At 41.4% G+C, this 20,729-nt stretch overlaps 2 protein-coding genes across 2 annotated transcripts in view; one reads left to right on the forward strand and one right to left on the reverse strand.

Moving 5' to 3' along the window:
• Positions 1–13,845, reverse strand: LNP1 (leukemia NUP98 fusion partner 1). Its single transcript, XM_065829345.2, is given in 7 exon segments — positions 1–1,597; positions 1,600–1,634; positions 1,636–1,751; positions 3,809–4,054; positions 10,616–10,856; positions 12,226–13,037; positions 13,447–13,845. Coding segments are annotated over 5 exon segments (585 nt in total). The 5' UTR covers positions 10,766–10,856; positions 12,226–13,037; positions 13,447–13,845; the 3' UTR covers positions 1–1,559.
• Positions 13,653–20,729, forward strand: part of TOMM70 (translocase of outer mitochondrial membrane 70) — a 24,780-nt gene continuing 17,703 nt past the window's right edge. The window contains exon 1 of the mRNA XM_065829343.2: positions 13,653–13,945. Within this exon, the coding sequence (XP_065685415.1) occupies positions 13,697–13,945 (249 nt within the window). The 5' untranslated portion in view covers positions 13,653–13,696. The remainder of the gene's footprint in view (positions 13,946–20,729) is intronic.

Consider the following 20,729-nt stretch of genomic DNA (forward strand, 5'->3'; position numbering starts at 1 on the left):
GGACAGGAACTATGCACAGGAACAACATTTTTAATTTGATTTATTAATTTATAATAGATGTTACCAGTCAAGAAGCAATTTACAAGCATTAGCAAGGGTTCAATTGCTTTCTTATATATCCCCCAAAGTCCTACTTAAAAAGAAAAACAATCTTTTAATGGAGATAAGTGTTACAAAGTTTTAAGGATGCCCTAAACTTTTAAAAGGTTGAACATTCAAAATTAAGGCTCTAAAGTAAAATAATGAGATCTTTGTTAATTACAGAAAATCACAGGAAAATACCCAGTAGACTTTGAGTTTTGTTTACGACTTCATTAGTCTTCACTCTTCTCTAATTGCATTATCCAAAGAAGGATTTCTCTATACTAGGCCCAGGGAAATTATTCCCAAAAAGGGCAGGGTTCTTCATTGCAGGAAAGACTTAGTGTTTGTCGAAGGGGGACATGTGGAGGTTGTGGGTGTGTGTATGTGTTTATGAGTATGTGGAGGTGGATCTCGTCTGCATAGAAGGAAATCTTACTTACAGTTGGTGAGATTTACACCTGAGTTCAGGAGATCTTCAGCCAGAGGAAACAGGATTTTCCTAAGTCCTGATTACCATAGGCAGAGCCAGTTCACATTCTTTTGGTTTGGCCCTAATTCTAGAAAAGGGAAAAAGGGGAAAAGGTTGCGATACCTCACCCTGAATGTGCAGCAAATCCTTGAAGACATTATATGGAAGTATGAGAGACAGAACATCTCTGTTTTTACAGAAGAGCTTTCAGCCAGCCTCAAATTTTGACAAGGCCAAACTAGAGATGTAACAAAAGTTGGTAGCAGATCTCCCAAAGCGGTAAATAGGGGTGGGGAAAGCCACAAAAGAAGCAAGATGATGAGGTTAAGACTGAGAGAAAAACTAGTTGTGTGACTGGGGAAATGGGACTGAGGACACAGGAGAATGCTGGGGGATGCCAGAGAAATGAGTGTCATATTGCATAGGGACAGGGAAAGCAGAGAGAAGTGAGACATCAAGGAGGTGTTGATGAGAACACGAGGGCTTCTTGCCTATTACTTTCTTAAATTTGGAGTTGGGAGACTGTGAAAGCAAAAGGTACCTGTTTCCAATGCAAACCTAAGTGAATGTCAGGGCCAGGAAGCTGTTGGCTGTTTATGTGTACTTTTTCCTTCCCAAACCTACCAATTAGTGTGTTTGCAATTAAAACAGAAACATGACATGTCAGATGAGTCTACACAGCTCTGTAAAACATACACGCTCTCCTCTTAAATGAACACATCCAGCTCTGTCCTGCTGCAATGCTAAATTTGCCTAAAACCCTCTTACACTGTTTAATTGCTAACTTGGATCTTACTACAGATACACTCCTCCTATGACAAGGGTCATATTCCTAATGGCAAAACACAGGAAAGCAGTAACATGGTGTCAACGATTCAGTTGAATTTCACTTTTATTTTAGAGGTTAGGGTTTATTCTAGCTAACAGGCCTTTTCTAGTCAAAACAAAACAAGAATGCTCCCTCTGCTCTTCAGGGCAGTGTTAAAATTCATTATCTCCACGTGTTCTAGCTGCCTGTGCATAAATATCCTTTCTCAATGCTTGCTTGTGATGGAAACTGTTGTGTTTTGCAGGTAGAACTTTCATCTTCTTCCCGCTCTCTCCTTGGCTCTGATTTCTCTCTGACACCCTTGTGAGACTTGCTTTTTCTCAAATGCAAGCTTTCTCTTTCTCTTCTCTCCTTCATGCCTTCAGGTTGCTAAAAGGCAGGAAAAAAATATCAGTGACTTAAAAGTGACTCCCACATGAACAAAAAACCTCATTATTTTATTTCACTAGCAATGTGCAGTAAAATATTCCAGTTACCTACCTCACCAAGATCGGCTCGAATTCAAGGCCCCAGCCAGCCGTGCTAAAACTCAGCAAGAGGCAACATATTTTTTTATTATACTCTGTGTATGATGGGAGAGTCACCTACCCAGAGGACTTTAGAGGGAGAGCAGACAGGAGGGGAAAAAGGGAGATGCTCTGAGATTTCAGCCCAGACTCCATATTTCTGTCCTTTCACATGATCCACGCTTACGTGCCAGGGGGCTGTGCAGTGCTAGCTGCAAAGGCCTCACTGAAAAAAGTGCTGAAGGTCATGAACTGTCTTTAAATCCACACTATTAAGAGAAAAGCAATATGCAGGGAAGGAGATGAAATGGGATTTCCTTTCCCCCAATTTTATTTTAACCTGTGTGATCATGGTAGTGTGAATTGTACCCACAGAGCTCTGAATGCAAAAAAAACTGCGCTATTTGGAGATACATGTTTAAACCCACTCTCAAATTTCCTTTTAGATCTCTAACACCTATTACTCAATTCTTTGAGATTCTCAAGTCCTTCATATCTCCCAAACTCCAATGGTGACTGAGGGAATGACAACAACTTAGTCTACTTGAAAGGTAATTAAAATAGAGCCCAGCACATTTCACTGCAGATTGCAGAAGGGTACCAGAATCCATGTTTTTAACTGGAACTGAAGCTGTATTTAATACATTATGCTCACTATACCTATCATACAATTATGACACACTCACAGACTTTCTAGCAAAAGGCACTTTTGAAAAATGATAAATGATAAACCAGACAACCACTGGTGAGGTTTGGCACATGAGGCAACATGAAGTTCCAAATGAAATAAATTCTGAGTAGTTCCTAAAGGGGAAAAAAAAAGATGAGAGAATGCACTTAAAATCTAAACAATGGCATAACAGAGTTGTCATCACCATAATTCTGCATATTCTTAGATGACTGGGCATGCAGCAACTAAAATTGTGGGACTAATCATGCAATGACACTTCTTGTTGAAAAGAGATTTTCTTTTCTCCCTTGTTGCTGCACAGAAGGTCTGCAAAGAAAACTGAAAATTACTTCTCCATACAAACTGTCAGTGTCAACAAACTGAAAAAAAGAGACTTACTTCTGTTGTCATTTGGTGCTAATGTCAAGAGTTATTCAAGCACAGCTTTTTCAATAGGGTGACTGAATTTCATAGTGTATTTCTGATACTGAACGGTGAGTTAGTGTTTATCACCTGTTCTTCCATTGTATGATACACCAGATATTATGTAACATCATAATAAAAATCTGTTAAAGTGTCATAGACAAAAGGTTTTTATTGGCTACTTCATCAGCACAAATCATACAGAAAATGTTCATGCCTCAGGACAGACTGATGGGGAGAAGATGCAATGGGGAGAGAATCCTGGGCTGGCTGCATGCCCTTACAGTGAAAATATATTCAGTCACTTACAGCAATAGCTGCTGCTGCAGCTGTGCAGTGGCACTGAAGAAAGCAGATGGATGGATTCCCAAGGGGTAAAAGAGAAGCCTCTCAAACACCATGGTGTCTGGCAGTCTTAGAGATAACACTCTATATGGTTAAATTAGGTCAGCAGCAATGAGAATGAGAGCTGGGTATTATGGCAAAAGCGAAACAAACCTGGTTTTATATTGTCATGTTTTGTTGGCACAGCTGTAGAAACCTCTGAAGACATTGTCACAACCAGTGTTGTGTCTCATTTTGAAGATACACATTTTTGAATGTCTAGATGGTAACACTACATGAAGAATTGTCATACTGATGATATTACCACTTTAACCTTTTTACTACTGTAAGGACCACATGATCTGATAAATTCTAATTCAAGTTTATTTCTGCTTTTCTCCCAGCAAAGCCACAGCAATTATACCAGGGAAAAACCTGTCCTGCTTGCTCATTGTCTGGGTTTTTTTTTCTTCTGAAGTGATCTTAAGTTGGCTGTTACCTACCAAAGAAACTGAGCGTTTGCTTTTGAGATGCAATTGTTTTTCAAAGGACTCTGCAAATTCCTGGATGGAGTTTGATCTTGTCTCTGAGCATGAGCTGTCTGCTGACGGTGTTCTGCTTGCCTTGCTGTGGCAGTGGCATTTGACATCTTGGTCTTCTTTAAATTCCTTGGAACCCCTGAGATGGCCTGAAGATGAGCCTTTGGTAGAAGCATGAAGTCGTGTTGTATGGAAGGAAGAAAGCCTGGCCTGAAAAACAAGAGGTCTTTGTTGAGTATTGAATATTAAAGCAGAGCGCACAGGACAGATTCTTTCTACTACAGAGTGCTCTCTGAACAATGGTGTGGAAACTCCTATATCTTTCCTTTAATGTGCAGGAAAATGACACTGCCAAGAGGTTTCTTTCCAGAGGCAGCAGCAGAATTTGCTTTTTATTCCTGTTTTTGAGTATCTAACTTTTGGCACCCCAATGTGCATTTCAAATTTAAAGTGTGCCGGGTCCTCTTAGTGGCCACTGACATTAAAAGGAACTGAGACCCTCCATAACCTCAAAAACCTTGCATCTCACGGCAGGTTCTAGGCAAGACTCTCAACAAGTGAAGACCCAGCCTTTCCTGGCCAGATGAGCCAAACTTGACCCACGGATGCTCCAGCTCTTATCAGATGTTTGAGCATGACAGTGACCATTTGTAGCCCAGTTGTGTCAAAATTTCAGCATGACCTGCATGCAGACAAGATGCTCTGCTTCTCAGGTCTGAATTTTCTGCTGGTTTCTTAGGCATGTTTGTCCTAAACTGACAAGGAAGCACTTTCAAAGCAGTGAGGGACACGTTCCTACCTGAAAAATACTAGGAAGCAGGCTTCCTATAATTACAGTTGTAGGGATAAAGTGGTGAGGGAATAGATAGTTGTTTAGTTTCCATGTTGTTTAATTCTCCCAGGCCTGACATGCAGATCAAAGTTTATCTGCATCAGCTGTATTTAACTGAATGTCTGCAAAGGAGATTAAACTGATGCAGAACTGCTGGGTTCTGTGGAGTCATGTATTGGTGGTTTTAGAAAGACAGACCTGTAGAAGAGATAGGTGCGAAGGCCACCACAGAGACCCAGGCATGCACCAAAGCCTGCCAGCTGTTGGTGTTCTTTTGAGGTGAGTAACTGAACACTGCTAAGATTCAGATAGTGAAAACTGTGAGAGAGAGAGATGGGAGGTGCCAAAAATGAGACCCTCCCTGTAGGTGTCAGGGTGCTCTAGGCACCCAGCTGCTGCATACATGTTTGAATGCATTTATGTTTTGTATAAGCCTGGTGCTAAGTCTTCAGCTGCTGAGTAACCCTGAGAAGCTCTGCTGGCTTCCAGGGAGCTGTGACTGTTTATACAACTGAAGGTCTATCCCACAGATCCTGAAATGCTTTCTAAGAAAATCCAGGAGAAAACCCTGTGCTCACAGTAGGGTTTATTGGAGGTGGTGGTGTTTTGGGTTTTTTTTGGTTGGTTGGTTTTTTTTAAAAATTCCAGTGGAAAGCTAAACCAACTTGGTATAGTGGCTAAACCAACTTGGTGTAGTGGCCACGTGGATCTGCAAACCTCGGACTCCAAGTGACGGGAAAAATCTCCTGTATACATTTCCATTTACTCTGGTTCAGATGCTATTCTAAATGTAGCAGCACAACATGGACCTATGCAGTCTTTCTCTGAAGAGTGAGGCTGTGCATGCATATGCTCATGACTACATCACATTAGACTGGCTTGAGGAGAGGTGCTAAAAATAAGAAATCTTATGCTTGATACTGAAGAGTTTTCAGTTCATATGGTACTGGTTCAATTTCTTTTCCAGACATAATCTTACTTCAGTGACTAGTATTATTGACTGCCTCTGAGAGTAGCGGTAATGATTTCTGCCACGCTATTTTTACTTTGGTTTCAAACCAATCAATACAGCTGTAATTTCTGTAAGGTCATATTGTATTGTTGTTTGAAAAAAGCATCAAAGCAATTTCATTGTGCTTGAGGCACAGAAGTATGCATTCCATGTCAAGCTCAGCAAGCTGAATGTCTTCTGTATCATTTTAATGGCATCAACATATATAGTTTCCTAGAAATAAAAAATATGTCACTGGTATTAGTTCTTAGAGGGTTTGGGCAAAAAAACCCAGGACAGCTAAAACAGGGATGGTATTCTACCAACTGTGTTTTGCAATGTTTGGAAGTGCTTTCTTTTACTAAGACCTTGCTTTTTAATTTCCCTTCACAGACAGAATTATAGTTAAGGCCTTAACAAAAGGACTGCAGTTCACATACTGATATGGCAACAATGGTCCAGAAGAGGGACAGGCCTTCCTCTGTAGACTAAGGGTAAAGCTACACATACATACCTATGCAATCATATTACGGTGACTGTGCCTTCTCTCACAGTGCCTTTGCATGATATGAACAACCACAGCTAAGAGGGCATGTCACCATATTGCTGTCTTATGGACACAACCCTACAGAGGACAAGAGCGTTAAGACAACTGCTCAAGCATGAACATTTCATGGCTATAACTAACACAGCACATTAGTCTTCTTTTATTTAAGACTCACTCTGTGGAGAACTGTGAGAGTCACAAAATGAAGCTCAGCGATAAGGCAAATTTGGCACTGACTTTAGATAAAATCCATGTAGCTTTCTACCTGCTTCTTAGATTCAATACATACATTTAATACACGCATTTGGTGCCAGATTGATTGCTTGGTAACACTGTAGATAAGAATGGCTGAAGACTGCTTTAATTTATGCTTCATCTCCTGAAGTCTCAGCAGCTGCTGACAACAGAGATTGCCTTTGTATCTGCACACTCATTGTCCATCCACTGCTGCTGTCCTCACTTGCCAAAGGTCTCTGAGCACAGCCCAGGTATTTGTTCCTGTTCTTGCACCAGCAGCTGCCTTGTGCCTACATCTGGTACCTCTTCAGTGAACTCCCCTTGGTTTCTGACTCTAAGGATCTGACCTTGAGTAGTTCTTAAACTGGAGAAGTGGGGAGGAGGTGAAACAAGGGAAAAGGCATAGGAAGGAAGAATGATAAATGCTCCTCTATGTCAAAATGGGGAACTTTTGTCAATGCTGGGAAAGCCAGAAGCACCAAGCATGTTCCCAGAGGTTGTTTCTCACTCCCCGTAGCGCTCCCTTTTTCTGCTGGAGCCTTTGTGTAAAGGCAAATCATATTCAGTGTATCTATTTACACAACAGCTAATCTTTTGCTAATTGCCCATCTAAACCACACAAAAAGTACACAAACAAAAATACTTAATGAAATTGATGTCAATATAATTTGTCTATTCTCTTTCTCAGTTTCTGTTGAAGTCAAGGTAATTGTTTCCATCTTTGGGGCTTGATGTGAGGGCTTGCACAGCTGTCAGTAAGAATACTAATCTTCAGTGTGTTAGCCCAAGTGTTCATTGTTTGCTGAAGTTTACACAATTATTCCAGTACTTTAAGAATATTTTGGAATGTCTAACATTCAGATGCTGTCCCACAGCCTGCTTTCCTTCTGAGAAGCTTATAGATAAGCAGATATTCCTTAAAAATGTTTTGGCCTAGGCTCCAACTGATCTGTAGTAACAATATTGGGGTAGATGTTCAGTCTGACTTTAGTTTAAATTAAATGTTAGTAACTTCAACAGCAGTCAGTTGTTCTGCCCCCACTCTCAGCTGTTTCTTATCAGATTCTCTGCTGTGAGCAGCAATGTCTAAGGTGGATAGCGTAGTAAAACATTTATCAGTGCTCCTTTGCCTCCTCTTTTTCTGCAACAAAACGCCTGGGAGGTAAGAAACTGCCGGGAACCAAAATGATGGAGAATAACTAGAATGTGTCAAGAAGTTGTAGCCGGAGGCTTCAAAGAGGGTATTGATGTTAATGTGTCTGAAGTTTGCGAGGGAGACAAGCTAAGTAAAGGAGATGGAAACAGATTACTAACTTGGTCCTCCCCAGGTAAAACTCAGTTTTGGCCCACAGTAACATATACAACTCCAACACTTTTCAAGGGAGTGAAGTTCCAAGTTTCAGCCTGTCTTGCCAGTGACCCAGTGAGGAAGGATGAATACAGTTTTGTGTTCCCCTCTGCAAAACGGGAATGACAACAGCAAAATCATTTTGTAAAACTCAACTCAGTAATGTTTGTGAGGTATACTAAGATATTGGGAAAAAATAATAAAATTTGGTGTTCATTTTGGAGTTATTCTACAAAATTTTATCCATATTTTGGAGGCCTCTACCATGATAGGATGAGACAGGATTTTACTGTCATGTTTGAGGTGAGAGCAGTGACTTCAATGTCTTTCTACAGCACAGGAAAAACTTCAGAGACCAACATATCAGTTTGGAGCTAAAAGTGATTTCCAGCATTACACAAAAAACCTTTTGTGCTATACCACTAGCATTATGCCATGTAATACCAACATGCCCCTCGTGCAGATGCAGTTCATGTGGGCAGGACTACACTATTGCTGATGCACTGTGTACCAGCCCTGGGTAGGAGACACAGTGTGCTGGCAGTGTTGTTTGGGAAGTACCCTTGGATCTGCACAAGGAACTTTTGCCAACAGCTGCGTCAGTCAGAGCCTGCTGACTTTGTTTTCACCCAGACAGGGGAGTCATCTCCATTTACAATGTTGAGACAGAAGAAAGGGTACACTGTGATCTGCTGCAGTGGTGCTAACTTAGAGAAGAGATGCAGTCTAAATCTCAGTTACTTTTCCTCTCGATTAATAGCACTGTTCTGATAAAATGAAGATGATACTTAACTGATTACTGATTTGGATCTTACAGTAGTTATCATTTGTAATAATGAATCCCACAGTGGTTATAATTTAATTGTAAAAAACACACATCCAGGTAAGATAGCAAGTTATTGCTCTTAACAAGGAGATGCTCTTTCTGAAGGTATTTACGAGGAATTATTAGCATCCATTTGTTTAACTTCTAGATGTGTTTTAAGACAACATGTTTTAGTGCTCTTTACTACCAGCTAGTCAGAGATTTCCAAATTTAAAAGTTTCAGCTCAAAATTCATCCCTGAATCATAAAATCCCCACACAAGTCTTCCCTTCTAATTCCTCCAGTAAATTCCTGGCACTGAGAAATAAAGCAGCTGAAATTTATATCTCTTGTACAATCCTGCTGGAGAAAGACTTATTGAATAGTAATGTCAAAAGTTGGAGTCTTCTCTTTCTGTCAGCCAACTTAACCCAAGTTCTAGGTATGGATTCGGGAATGCACCTGTAGCTAATAGCCATTCAAATACTTTGCTAAGTATTTAAATACCTTTTGAACAAAGTGAGTATAAGAACATGCTTCAAATGAGATGTAGGTGTGCACATACAAATACACACAGAAATATACACAAAGATGTGTTCAGCAACTTGCCAAATGGAAAGTGATTTAAACTAAGTTGTTACACTTCATTCTGTTTTGGGGCTGAAAGAAATCACATATGCATAGGTCTCTGAAGGATAAAATTAAAATACAGTAAAAATAATTTTTAAAAAATTGATAAACATTCTGTTTTCAGGTATTCTGATGGAATCCATGAGCAAAACTCTAGCTCAGAGTCTGTCTTGTGATCTGTGACCAAGGTGAAATATAACTGTAAATAACAAAGGTGGCTGATCCGTTCAAAACTAATGAATGAAGGTTATATCTCCAGCCTCTCCATTAATTCAAAGAGGGAGAGATGGTTTTGGTCTCTCTTGTTTTTCTTAGTAAATTTTTTTTAAAAATGAAAAATCCCACAGCTTAAAACACAGCAGCTCCAGTGAAGGAGAACTTGCAAGGTGAAAATATAGCATGGCAGAAAAAGAGTTTGCAAAAGATCAGCTGTTTCTCCCCAGTATAATAGCATTTGCTTTTTTGCAGCCATAATGATCTAAGGATATAAGTGAAAAGTGGTTTGTAAGGAAACATAGTATCTTTGGTAAACCAGCTGATGTAGTTGAGAATAAAGAAACAGGTTTGGACCACCTAAACATTTTTTTTAGAGCTGAAATAAAACCAACTGTCTTCAAGTAAAGGGCAGACTGTGAACTGCTGTTTTCAGTTTATCTTTATGGTTGTTATCAGTTAGATAGTTGTAAACTGCCTTAAAAACCTGCTTCCGTGTATGAACCCTGCCCCTTTCCCAACAATTTTGTTCATTTAAGAATAAAGAACTTACTTCAACTTCAAAATGTTACTTCACAGTATAATAAGCTTTGTTGTGTGTTGCATCCTTATCTTCAGAGTCAGATATTTTAAACCACAAGGGACTGTGTTCTCTAGCTTATATTAGAAGTTATACCTGCAAACAGTTAAATCCCAGGGAGTAAAGCATACGACTTTCTGGAGACAGTATAGTTGCAGAATTAGGTCCAAAACTTATGAATACATATGGGGTTATATAGTTTTACACATGGGAACAGACCCACTAAAGATAATGTTTACATATGCCAGTTGCAAAAATGCTTTGATCTCTGACAGGTCATGCTGAGCAGACAGAACATTGTAGTACATAGTTAGGCAGTTATTACACCCTCTTTACATTTCTGCTCCTATTGTCGCTTATCTTGGAGTTTGCCAGTTTTCTTGTATTGCAAAGGCAGCGGAAGTCTGACCCTAGCAGGCAGCTAAGTTCAAAAAACAACCAGTGGCTGCCAGTAGGAACTCAACTTCCTTGGCAAGGTGTACCATGTTCATCCTCATACATATCTAGGTCCATGTCCCTGGAGATGGCACTTAAGTTTATACATAAACCATGCATACACACACAGAGAAAACTGCACACAGCTCTTACCGGAAGGGAGGCTCTCCTTTCACTAAAGAGTCGCGTCTGATATTTCTTGTGGCCTCTACCCTCTTTCTCATCCTCATAGATCAAGTCATGGCCCCAGAAGCTGCTCATCCATTTTGCAAAGGAAATATCATCATCCTCTTCATATTCCATGTACAGATGCTTCAAACTTGGGGAGGTCTCCCAATCAGACAAGAAAAAGCAAGGTCAAATGCCACCACCAAGCCAGTGGCCTCACACTGTTCTGCCAAAAAGAGGAAGCAGAGACACAGTTTCAACCATGCTTTCTACACTCCATCCCCCAAAACCCATCCCACTGCAGCCCTGGGCACTGTCTAAACATGGAATCAATCCTTTCTCATCTCTTTTCAACAAGGTTTCTTTTAACCTTTCCATAACAGCAATGTCCAATATGACACTGCCGCAGGGGGTTGATGGGAAGGGAAACATGTTAGCTACTCCCTGTGTGTCGCTGTTGACTGCACTAGCTGTCAATACCAATGGAGAATTGCCCACAGTTACATGCCTGGGAGGTGCGTACGTGAACCCAAAGCAGGCTTGTGATTTTGAGAAGCAGAATTGACATATTGATGGTGGTCAGAAGATGGCACAACTGCTTGCAGAAGCCTAACTGGCTCAGTGGGAGCGACAAGAAATGGCCCACTCTTCCCACACTGACCTCCCTCCTGACTTCTATTGTCTTTGTTCTTCCTTTAGTATTCAGGAAATGTGGTCTGCCTAGGTAGAAGGAAGTCCAGCCTGAAGAAACTGCATGTTCATTTTTGGGTTATGACAGCCCGTGCAAACTTCATCAGCTGCTTTTCACTAGAGACGTTTCATCTGCCACATCAGGCTTGTAAGAGGCCCTGTTTCACTTGAAGGCACACAGAGTAAAAAATGTGTCCGATTCCTCCTCACCAGCCTGGGGTATTAATCATATGGGCCCTGTATATACCACACTATAGAACAGGGCTGGGGACTGATTTCTGGGCCCAAGACCAAGTGGCTAGACTGGTCACATCTAGCCTACAAGGTGTTTGTGCTGTGAGTCTCCTTGAGGCTGTACATAATGCACTGTGCCTATAATAATTTGTTGTAATTTTTGTGTCTTTTATTTCAAAATATTTGATATAACATGAAAACTCTGCTGTGGTCCATAAACCTGCTGTTTTTATAGTAAGGAACTGGAAGATGTGTTACATGCCTGACAGAAGGACAAGGAGAAGGGCTTTCAGGCTGTAGAGCCTGTAGTGTTGGAAGACTACACAGGAGGAAAAGACACAAATCTAACTTTGTATTGGAAGCAGTCTTTGGTGTGTTCTAGGTAGCTAGTGTTTTTCTGATGCCTAGGTATTGCTGTGGAGATGCTAGTTGGCCTTGGCCAGAAGTATGCCAAAAAGCTTGCTGGCAATTTAACATAACAGTCTAGCATTAAACTCTGCTCCTTGTCCCAACCTATTTAGCAATACAGATGTAATAAAAACCCCTCCAGTTTCATTCCTGTGGGTGTAGGGGTGAGGTTTAAGCAAAATATTCTGATGCAGAACCCTTCACTCTGAATAATAGGGATGAAGAACCATTTGGTCATGCATGCCTATGTGCCCAAGTTTTACCTCATCCAGGGCGGGCAGGGCCATGATTAGCACAAGGACCTGGAGTACATGGGTATGCAGATGGCATATCTTCAGGTGCTGCATATCAGAGCTTGGAGACACAACCAAACCTGCATCAGGCTGCTTTCTTGGCAGAGGCACAAACAGACAGAAGTGAGAGGAATACCTGCAAAACAGTTCAGTGAAAAGACACCTGAAGCAATAAAAACGACGTGCAACCTGATTCTCCAGGTGTGGAAACATACTCCTGGCCATGTTCTGAGAGCTTATATTTGACTCATGTCTTCGAGGCTACCAATCTGTACAGGCAAGGTAGATCTGAAAGCCTACTCTAGCTCATACGAAGCATCACGTGGGTGGAATTTAGGCATCTCAGTAGGAAGCTCTCGACCTCTTGATATGTATTTTCTATTGTATGGCTCAAGTTTCTTCTTTTCTGACATGTGAGACAGAACTTCAGCATGTTGTGTGGAATAGCACACTGTGATACTGTGATACTGCGAATAGGAGATGCTTCTGCCATGCTGAGACAGGTGTCAGGGAAAAGTGGGAGAGAGGCTGTCCCATAGCTTTGGCAAAATATGCTTATGAGAATAGTAATAATCCATAAATTAAGGAAGACACAGCTAAGCTGTTTACTACCAGGCATCAAGATATATTAACTCAAAGTCCAGCAGCGCAGATTTTAGTTGGGCTCTTGAGGCTTTGCTTTCTTACCCCTGTTTTTGTTTTCAGTCCTTTTTTTTCCCCTCAATGCAATATGTGTCTTCACACATATTCCTTCCATTTCCATGCCACCTGCAATGACATTTCTAGAAATAAGGTGAGAAGTGTTATATGAGTATAAAAAAGTATCAAAGATGACTCCTTTTAATCCTCAAGCGAGTGCTCCAGGGAAATAAGTGGAAACAGAAATATAAGTGTCCTCTGCCTACAGGAAAAGATGCTAAGTAGGCACAGACACACATATAACGCATATAATACAACATATATGAAACTCTAGTATCGCATATTAAATTATTTTTATGACAGTTTCAGTTAATAACTAGAAGAAAAATGGCTTTTACAGCAAAGCTAATTTTGCTTCAAAACGTTCCAGCACAAAGTCAGAGAAACTTTGCACCACTCCTACACATTAGCACTCCAGAAACTCTTTCTGCACTGCATAAACCCGGACCTAAAGACACACTCAGACTTTTCAGACCGGTGCTAACCACTTACCGAACCCCAGAGCGACTCTGTACCGTGCGGACCCCGCCGTCCTGGGACATCCTCACACGGGGGCGCCACTGCAGGGGAGGGAGGTGGCCCTGCGGCGACACCGCCACTCCAGCAGGCGGCGGGGCCGAGCCGAGCCGGGCGATGCGGCGGACGGAAGTGTTTGCGCGACCCGTGACCTCCCGGCGTGCCGCGGGTGTCCGGTGACCCCTTCCCTCCCCTTCCCTCCCGCGGGCGGCGGTGTGAGCGCGTCATGGCCGCCTCGAAGCCCGTGGAGGCGGCGGCGGGCGGCGGCGGCGGCACGGGGCTGTCCCGCTGGCAGCTGGCGCTGGTGCTAGGGGCGCCGATTCTGCTGGGCGCCGGCGCGCTCTACCTGTGGGGACGGCGGGCGGCCCGCCGCGGCGGCAAGGGCGCCAGCGAGCGGAAGACGCCCGAGGGGCGGGCGAGCCCTGGGCCCTGTGGCGGCGGCGGGCAGCTCGATGGGCCCGGCCACGAGGAGACGGTGAGCGCGCGCCAGCGGCCGTTGGCGCGGACCTTTGCCCTCCACCCCGTGCGTGCGCATGTGGCGGCTGTTAGACCCCGCCGTTGTAGGAGTGGAGGGAGGGGAGAAGCGCTGCTTTTACCGGCAGGGACGGGGCTCGTTTCCGCCGCCACACCCGGGCGTGGGTTGTCGGAGCCTGAGTTCATGGGCTGGGGTGGCGGGTGTTCCGGCTCTGGCGGGGCCACCTGGAGCGGAATACTGGGTCTGTGGGAGGCAGGGCCACGCAGGCCACTGTCCCGGTCCAAAAAGCACCTGTCAGAGTGTCCTGGTTCTGGCCCGGAAAGAGGCGTGTGAGGGGCTGGAGCTGCGCTGCGGCGGTGCGCTCGGGTGGCATCCTCGGCGTGCTCAGCGCAAGGCGGCTGCATGGCCGGTCCGTGTAACTGTCTACAACTACCTGACAGGAGGTTGTAACGTGGAGGGTGTTGGTCTCTTCTCCCAAGTAGTGAGTTACAGGACAAGAAGAAATGGCCTCAGGTTGTGCCAGGGGAGGGTTATATTGGATATTAGGAAAAAGTTCTTCAAGGAAAGGGTTGTCAAGCATTGGAGCAGGCTGCCCATGGCGGAGGTGGAGTCACCATTCCTGGAGTTGTTTAAAAGACGCATAGATAAGGTTCTTAGAGGCATGATTTAGTGCTAGAGTTAGGTTATGGTTGAACTTGATGATCCTGAGTGTTTCTTCCAACTGAAATGATTCAATAACTCTATGACTGTGGAGTGCTCATAACCAGGTGTTTGTTGTCATGACTTTTCCCTCATCTTGCTATAGCTGGTCGTGCTTTGTACAGGCTGCATGTATTGGATCCAGTCCAGGTAGTTCTACTCGAGAACATGTGTTACTGAGTGTATTTTGTCATGAAGTACATGTTAGCAGATGTGTATGCATCTGACAATGCACTGCTTCTGAGATGTAGAATACCTGTGAGCAAGTTGCTTCCAAGAACAGTGTTTTAAAAAAGAAATCTGATCTGTTTTGTGTTAGTCTGAGATGCTTGGTACAGCAGCGTGGAAATAAAACACACACAAAAAAAATTTAAATTAAGTATGTTCCATGAAAATACAAAAGCCATGCAGTTCATGAAGCTGACAATTCAGAGTAAAGTTTGCCTAAACAGTTATGCTTTCAAAACTTACACTTATGCGGTTGTAAATTACCATTCTGAGAATTTTCAGATAAAAAAGTCGGTACAAAAATTGAAGGACAACATGGAAAATCAGGGTCCAGATCTGATTAGTGGTTCTCTTGTATGTCAGTATGTAGAAAAATGCTTCTGAGATGCCCTTTCTGCGCATCTGTAATCACAGATTATCGTAACAATCACAGTGTATTACTGAGGTGAGGTTACAGCTGGCAAGCATGTTTGAAGTAGTGGATTTGGTAAACTGATTTGCTTTGATAATAAAATGCCATTAAGATATTACTGCATTTTCTTCTCCATATCTTATGTACCACTTGAAATGTTCTGAACTTTCAGACCGCAGTTTAAACTTCTTGTCTGAAATGATCAGGAGAGAAAAAAAATCAACTTTTGGAGATTTGGAAGGAGTCAGTTTTAGCCTTGATCATTTCAGTGACAAAGACTAGTGTTATGTGAGTGGGCAGACAGTGGCAGGAACACATGGGAGTGGTGAGGAGGATGGCAACTTCCATAGGTAGTGAATCATAGGTAGCCTCAGGCATTTGTGGAAGCCTGGTGAGCTGCAAAGCCTGTGCTGGACCTTGAGAATGTAACTTGGATGCAGTGATTTGTTAGTTCATGAGCAGCAGTATTGAACAAGTAGTGTACAGAGGACACATTCAAACTTTGTTTACTGTGGTAACTTTGGCTAGTGGCTGCAAACAGCATCTGGTGTATTTATGACAGTGTGCTTGCTACGTGTGAACTCCGGTTTGCAGGCTACTTGTGACCTTTGTGTAGCTGCAGTGACTTTGCTATTAGTATGTTAACTCTGGATTTCTTGATTGTAGGTCTGGAGTGCGGAATATACTATTGAGTGGTGTATAGTAATTCTGTAGTTGTACTTGAAGCACGCACTTAAAACATTTAAAACACTTCTGTCTCACTTGATTTAAAATATCGTGTGTCTAGCTCTTTCAGGTTGCTCCACAAATTAAATTACTGGAAGCCTTTACACATCTAAGAATAAGTACATTGTTGATTGGTATGATCTAGAGTTCCTTGAAGAGTGTCATTGCCTACTGTAAAGAAAAGAGGGATGTTACTTAGGAAGACTGTAGGGTATAGTATCAGATTTGCCTGATTACATGAGATGATCATCTAACTGTTGAAGCTATGGTTGTAGCAGGAAAATTAATGTGGCTGCAGGTTCCCTTGACTGCTTTTTTTGTGTGGGTAGGATTACCTTCCCATTACTCATATCTGAAGAGGTGATGTCATGTAGTTTTTGTGTTTCCTTGCATATTTTATTAGGTATGTTATTGACAGCACCCTTGATTGAAAATACAACCATGGCAGAGGCTTTACTTGTTAACTAGAAGCGTTTTATTGGTCTGCCTTTCTATTGTGGTGGAGTATTTTTGTAAACTCAGTAAGATTTCAAATGCAAATCTGTACAGCCATAAGAGCCAGTAATTCATTTCACAGTTTATAAACATGAAGGAATTCTTGTTGAAAACATGGATGTCAATAATGAATAGGCTACCAATAGCTGTGTGAGGTAACTATTGTTTTACTCAGAAATGTAACTTAGGACATAGAGTTCTTTGTGCATTTCATTAAATCAGCTTTTGTCCAATTGATGCTCCTTGCACTGGTTCGGAAGACAAGACCTTGAATTTTTTGTGTTGTTTGAAATATGTAGGGTCTGAAGTCTTCATTATTCTTTATTCAGACTTCTGACTATTATGGATGCAGATCAGGCTTTTCTTTTACCTGCTGCAGAGGCTTCATGTTTTTTCTTCAGGCTGTGTCTGCACTAAAGGATTCTCCTGGCATAGATGCACTGGTCAAGTGTGTGATCTGTGACTGATGTTGTGTTGGCAGAAGCCCTTAGCATAGGTGCTATATTGGGAAAAGCTGAACTGCTTTTGAGATTCCTTCTGTAAGCACAGCTCCTCAGCAGTACAGTAAAGTGGTATTATTGGACCAGTTAAGTGCCAATGATAAAACTACATCTATGGATTTCTCAAAGGTTGGAGAGTCAAATTGCATCTGTTAGTTACAGAAGTTGTCATTGTTTTTTATCATTTAGATGGCATGTGTTTTAATTGGTCAGTAACAGAAGTTGCTTTTTATGTGCTTAGTTTGTAGTGAACGTTGTGTAACTCAAACATGTTGGAGAAGGAAACTGCTTTGCATTTATTGCATTAATTGATACCCCATTGATTCATGGTTTTTTACTTATTCTGTGATAACTTAGTGAGTTTACACCCTCCTTGTCTGACAGGAGTGAGCACTGGTTAGTCAGTGAGGTAATGTGTTGATTGCTTCAGTATTTTTTCTCCTTAAGTTGAAATAATTTACTTTTGCATGTCTGCAATAGTCCAAATCTCATCTCTTAACACCTTTAGCAAGTTTGTAGGCTAACCCTGTGGTTTTGGTGTGTGAGGGAACATTGAGCAGAGACTCTTGAATCTGTGTGGCGTTGTGTATTACAGACAAAGCTCTTTGGGTTCATAGCAGTTCACTGTCTTTGCCCATTTTCCTCTGAGTTTCTTGAGTGCAGTGGTGGGTGAACGTGTCCAAACTCCTTGGCTTGTGTGGTGCCACATATCAAGATCAGCAGTGAACTAATGTGGCTTCTTTCCAGTATCTATTTTAATAGTAGTTGCTGAATGTTGCCTAGCTCACTGCTGTGTCATTAGATCAGTATATGAACGAATGAAACCCCTTTGTCTAGATATACTTACGTGATACTTATCCTGAATTGATCTAAGCAAAGTACATAAAATGTCATTTCTGTTGTACTGGGCACCCGTTGCCTAATAAATCTCACTGTCAACCTACTGTAAGTCTTCTGTGTTTCATACCAGCTGTAGTGGACAGGTGTAGAAAACTCTTAAACATGTGTGTAATAGCAGTAGAACAGTTGTTAGACTCTAGGCAGCTCGTGTGCTGCTTATTTAGTCACAGTTGGTGTGAATGACAAATTCATTTGAAAGGAAGGTGACTGATGGAGAATGCTGACAGGTTGTATTGTAAACTTGAGCTTAATTATTTCTAACGATAATATGTCCTTGTGCTCTGAATTTACATCTTAAACTCATGTGATTGTACTTTTTCTTGTAGTGGTTTTGGTACTAAGGAGGCTCTTAAAACCATTTATACTTTATTAATACTTTTCAGTAGAGGTCTGAGATAAGACTCAGATGAATGTTAGTCAAAAAAAGAGGTAAGATAGGTATTCGATAACAGTACGTATTTGGAAAACAATACTTTTCTTTGGTACCTGATCTCATCAAGAGGGTCCTCTCACTTGCAGAGGAAAAAAAAGTCCAGGGCTTTTTGCCCCCTTCCCCCCCCCTTTTTTTTTTTAGTTGATGAATTAAGATGGCTGAAACAGGATTCCTCCATGTTTACATGGAGTTTCTGAACATTTTGTGAGGAAAACATATTTGCTGAGGTTAAAGGAACAGTTAAGAAATTTTTGTCAGTGTTGTCTAGTCTTTAGACAGTTAGCAATCTGCTTGTTTAGTTACCTAGATAACGGAGTGCTTCTCAAATACCCCAGTGTCCTTTGGCTTAAACTCTGTTTAAGACTCGTTAGTGAACACTTGCTAAAAGCGGTTCTTAAGTACTGAGATTTTTTTTATGTAACTGCAGATAACTTCTGAGCTATTTGTTTATCCTGCCCTGGCAGCTAATTGATTATGAACTTCCATTTCTTTTATTGAGCTGGTTTGCTTGGTTTTTTTCTTGCTCCATATGGGCCTTCTTCTCCAGGACAAAAAATGTCCAGTGCACTAGACAGAGTGGCAGTGGGTCTGGTGAGAAGAGGCAGTGAAATTGGAAAATAATACCTAGATATTACATTTGCAAGAAAAGGGAAGAAGATGATGTGAGGGGTTTTGATTACTTGTGCATGAGGTACATGAAGTTTGCTTGAATAATCAGTTTCTTATTTGTTTACATCTTCAATGTAGCAGTTGAGAAGAACTGGAGGGCTGAGAAGCAGGAACTTGAAAATTTTGTCAGGGTTAAATCTAAGGCTTGACAAACTCTTTCAAACTGATCTTATGTTAAGAATTAATTTTGATATTCTTATTCATGCTATTATGAAAATGTAATGCAGCATATAATGCGACACGAGTTCTTTAATATCTCAAAAATAAAATACAAACCTACCCTAACAACGGAAGAAAACCAAAACAACAACAAAGTCCCAAAGCAAAATAAGAGATTCATGAGACTTAGGTTTTTAGTGGTTTTGGCTTCATCAGATTATACTGCAGTTAGTTAAGTTGAATATGTAACTTAAACAGAAATTAAGTAGTTTTATTTAAAAAAAAGGTTATGAATGTTCTTAAAAAATTCACAAAGTTAAAATAAAAGCTGTATATTTGTTTTTGTTTTGTTCCATGAGTTTCGCAGTCGTATACCAAAACTGTAAATTAATCCACTATTTTCTGCTATGTTTTCTACGGTAAAAGAGTTTCATGATTGCTAAGAAAATAAATCTCATGGGGATTATTATTAAAAAAAACCCAACAACGTGGAGTTTAAAACTTGGCGTTGTGTTTTATGACCTTTTGGGCTTTAAGACATAGATATAACATTTTGTTATTTTTGATGCATGGTTTCTGTATAGTCTGTGTGGGATCCATTTTTTGTGGGTATGAGATGCTAAGAGACTCTATTTTTTCATCTAAGTCCTTATCAGAATGGACTTATTGATGATACAGAGCTGTATCAGCCTTGGCGTTTAAAATGGCAGCTATCAATTTCAACAGAGTATTGCATGCATACTGAGGACTATAGCAGAATAGTTTGACTAAGCTTGCAGAGATAAAGCATCTAAAGGCTAGGAGTCTCATTTTAAAAAAAAAAAGTTGGTTTGTTTCTTGCCATGGGCGCTATTGCCGACTTTATTGCATGATAGCATGTTGTGCTCTAACTCCTGATTCCTTACCCCCAAATTTCTTGCATAATGCAATGCACAGGTCAGAGAGTAACTGTGGAGTTAGCATATATTCGGTGATTCATTTCTATACAGTTGGTTGTGTGATCTGTGGTCATTGCTGTTACTCAAAGCTTATTCAGATAACAAAGTTACTAATTTTAGTGGTTTTCCTGTGGTATCATGCCTAGATTCTCTGAAGTTTTTGGTCCCGTTTCATGCACTCAGACTTTCCTGAAGACTTCATGCTTCCCAAGAACCAGCAGAGTACCAGTGACAGCCCCACAACTACAGATTTCTTGCTTCCAATTAGAGGTCCTATCCCACACCTGACACTGAAGCAGCCTTTGCATTTGGATTTTACCCAGTAGTGCTCACCTGTAGCATGTGTCTTCATGCAGGGACTGCAGTGCAGGGCTGTCAAAACGCATAAGGTGGAGCAGACAGACTGGTCAGTCTGAGGCGCATATTGGGGTAATATGTCCTCTGAGCTAAAATAATTACAATGATCATAAAGTAGTAATCTACCTGTAGCATAGGATCAATCTCTGCAGTTTTAAACAACCTTCATACCAGGAACACAGGTCTGAATGCTTCAACTTGGCCCACATCTTGTGTTTTTGGTACCAAGTAAACTGAAACAGCACAGAGACATTTATAATGCCATTTG

Source organism: Patagioenas fasciata, chromosome 1, assembly GCF_037038585.1.
Source record: "Patagioenas fasciata isolate bPatFas1 chromosome 1, bPatFas1.hap1, whole genome shotgun sequence".
In the NCBI taxonomy this organism is placed as follows: Eukaryota; Metazoa; Chordata; class Aves; order Columbiformes; family Columbidae; genus Patagioenas; species Patagioenas fasciata.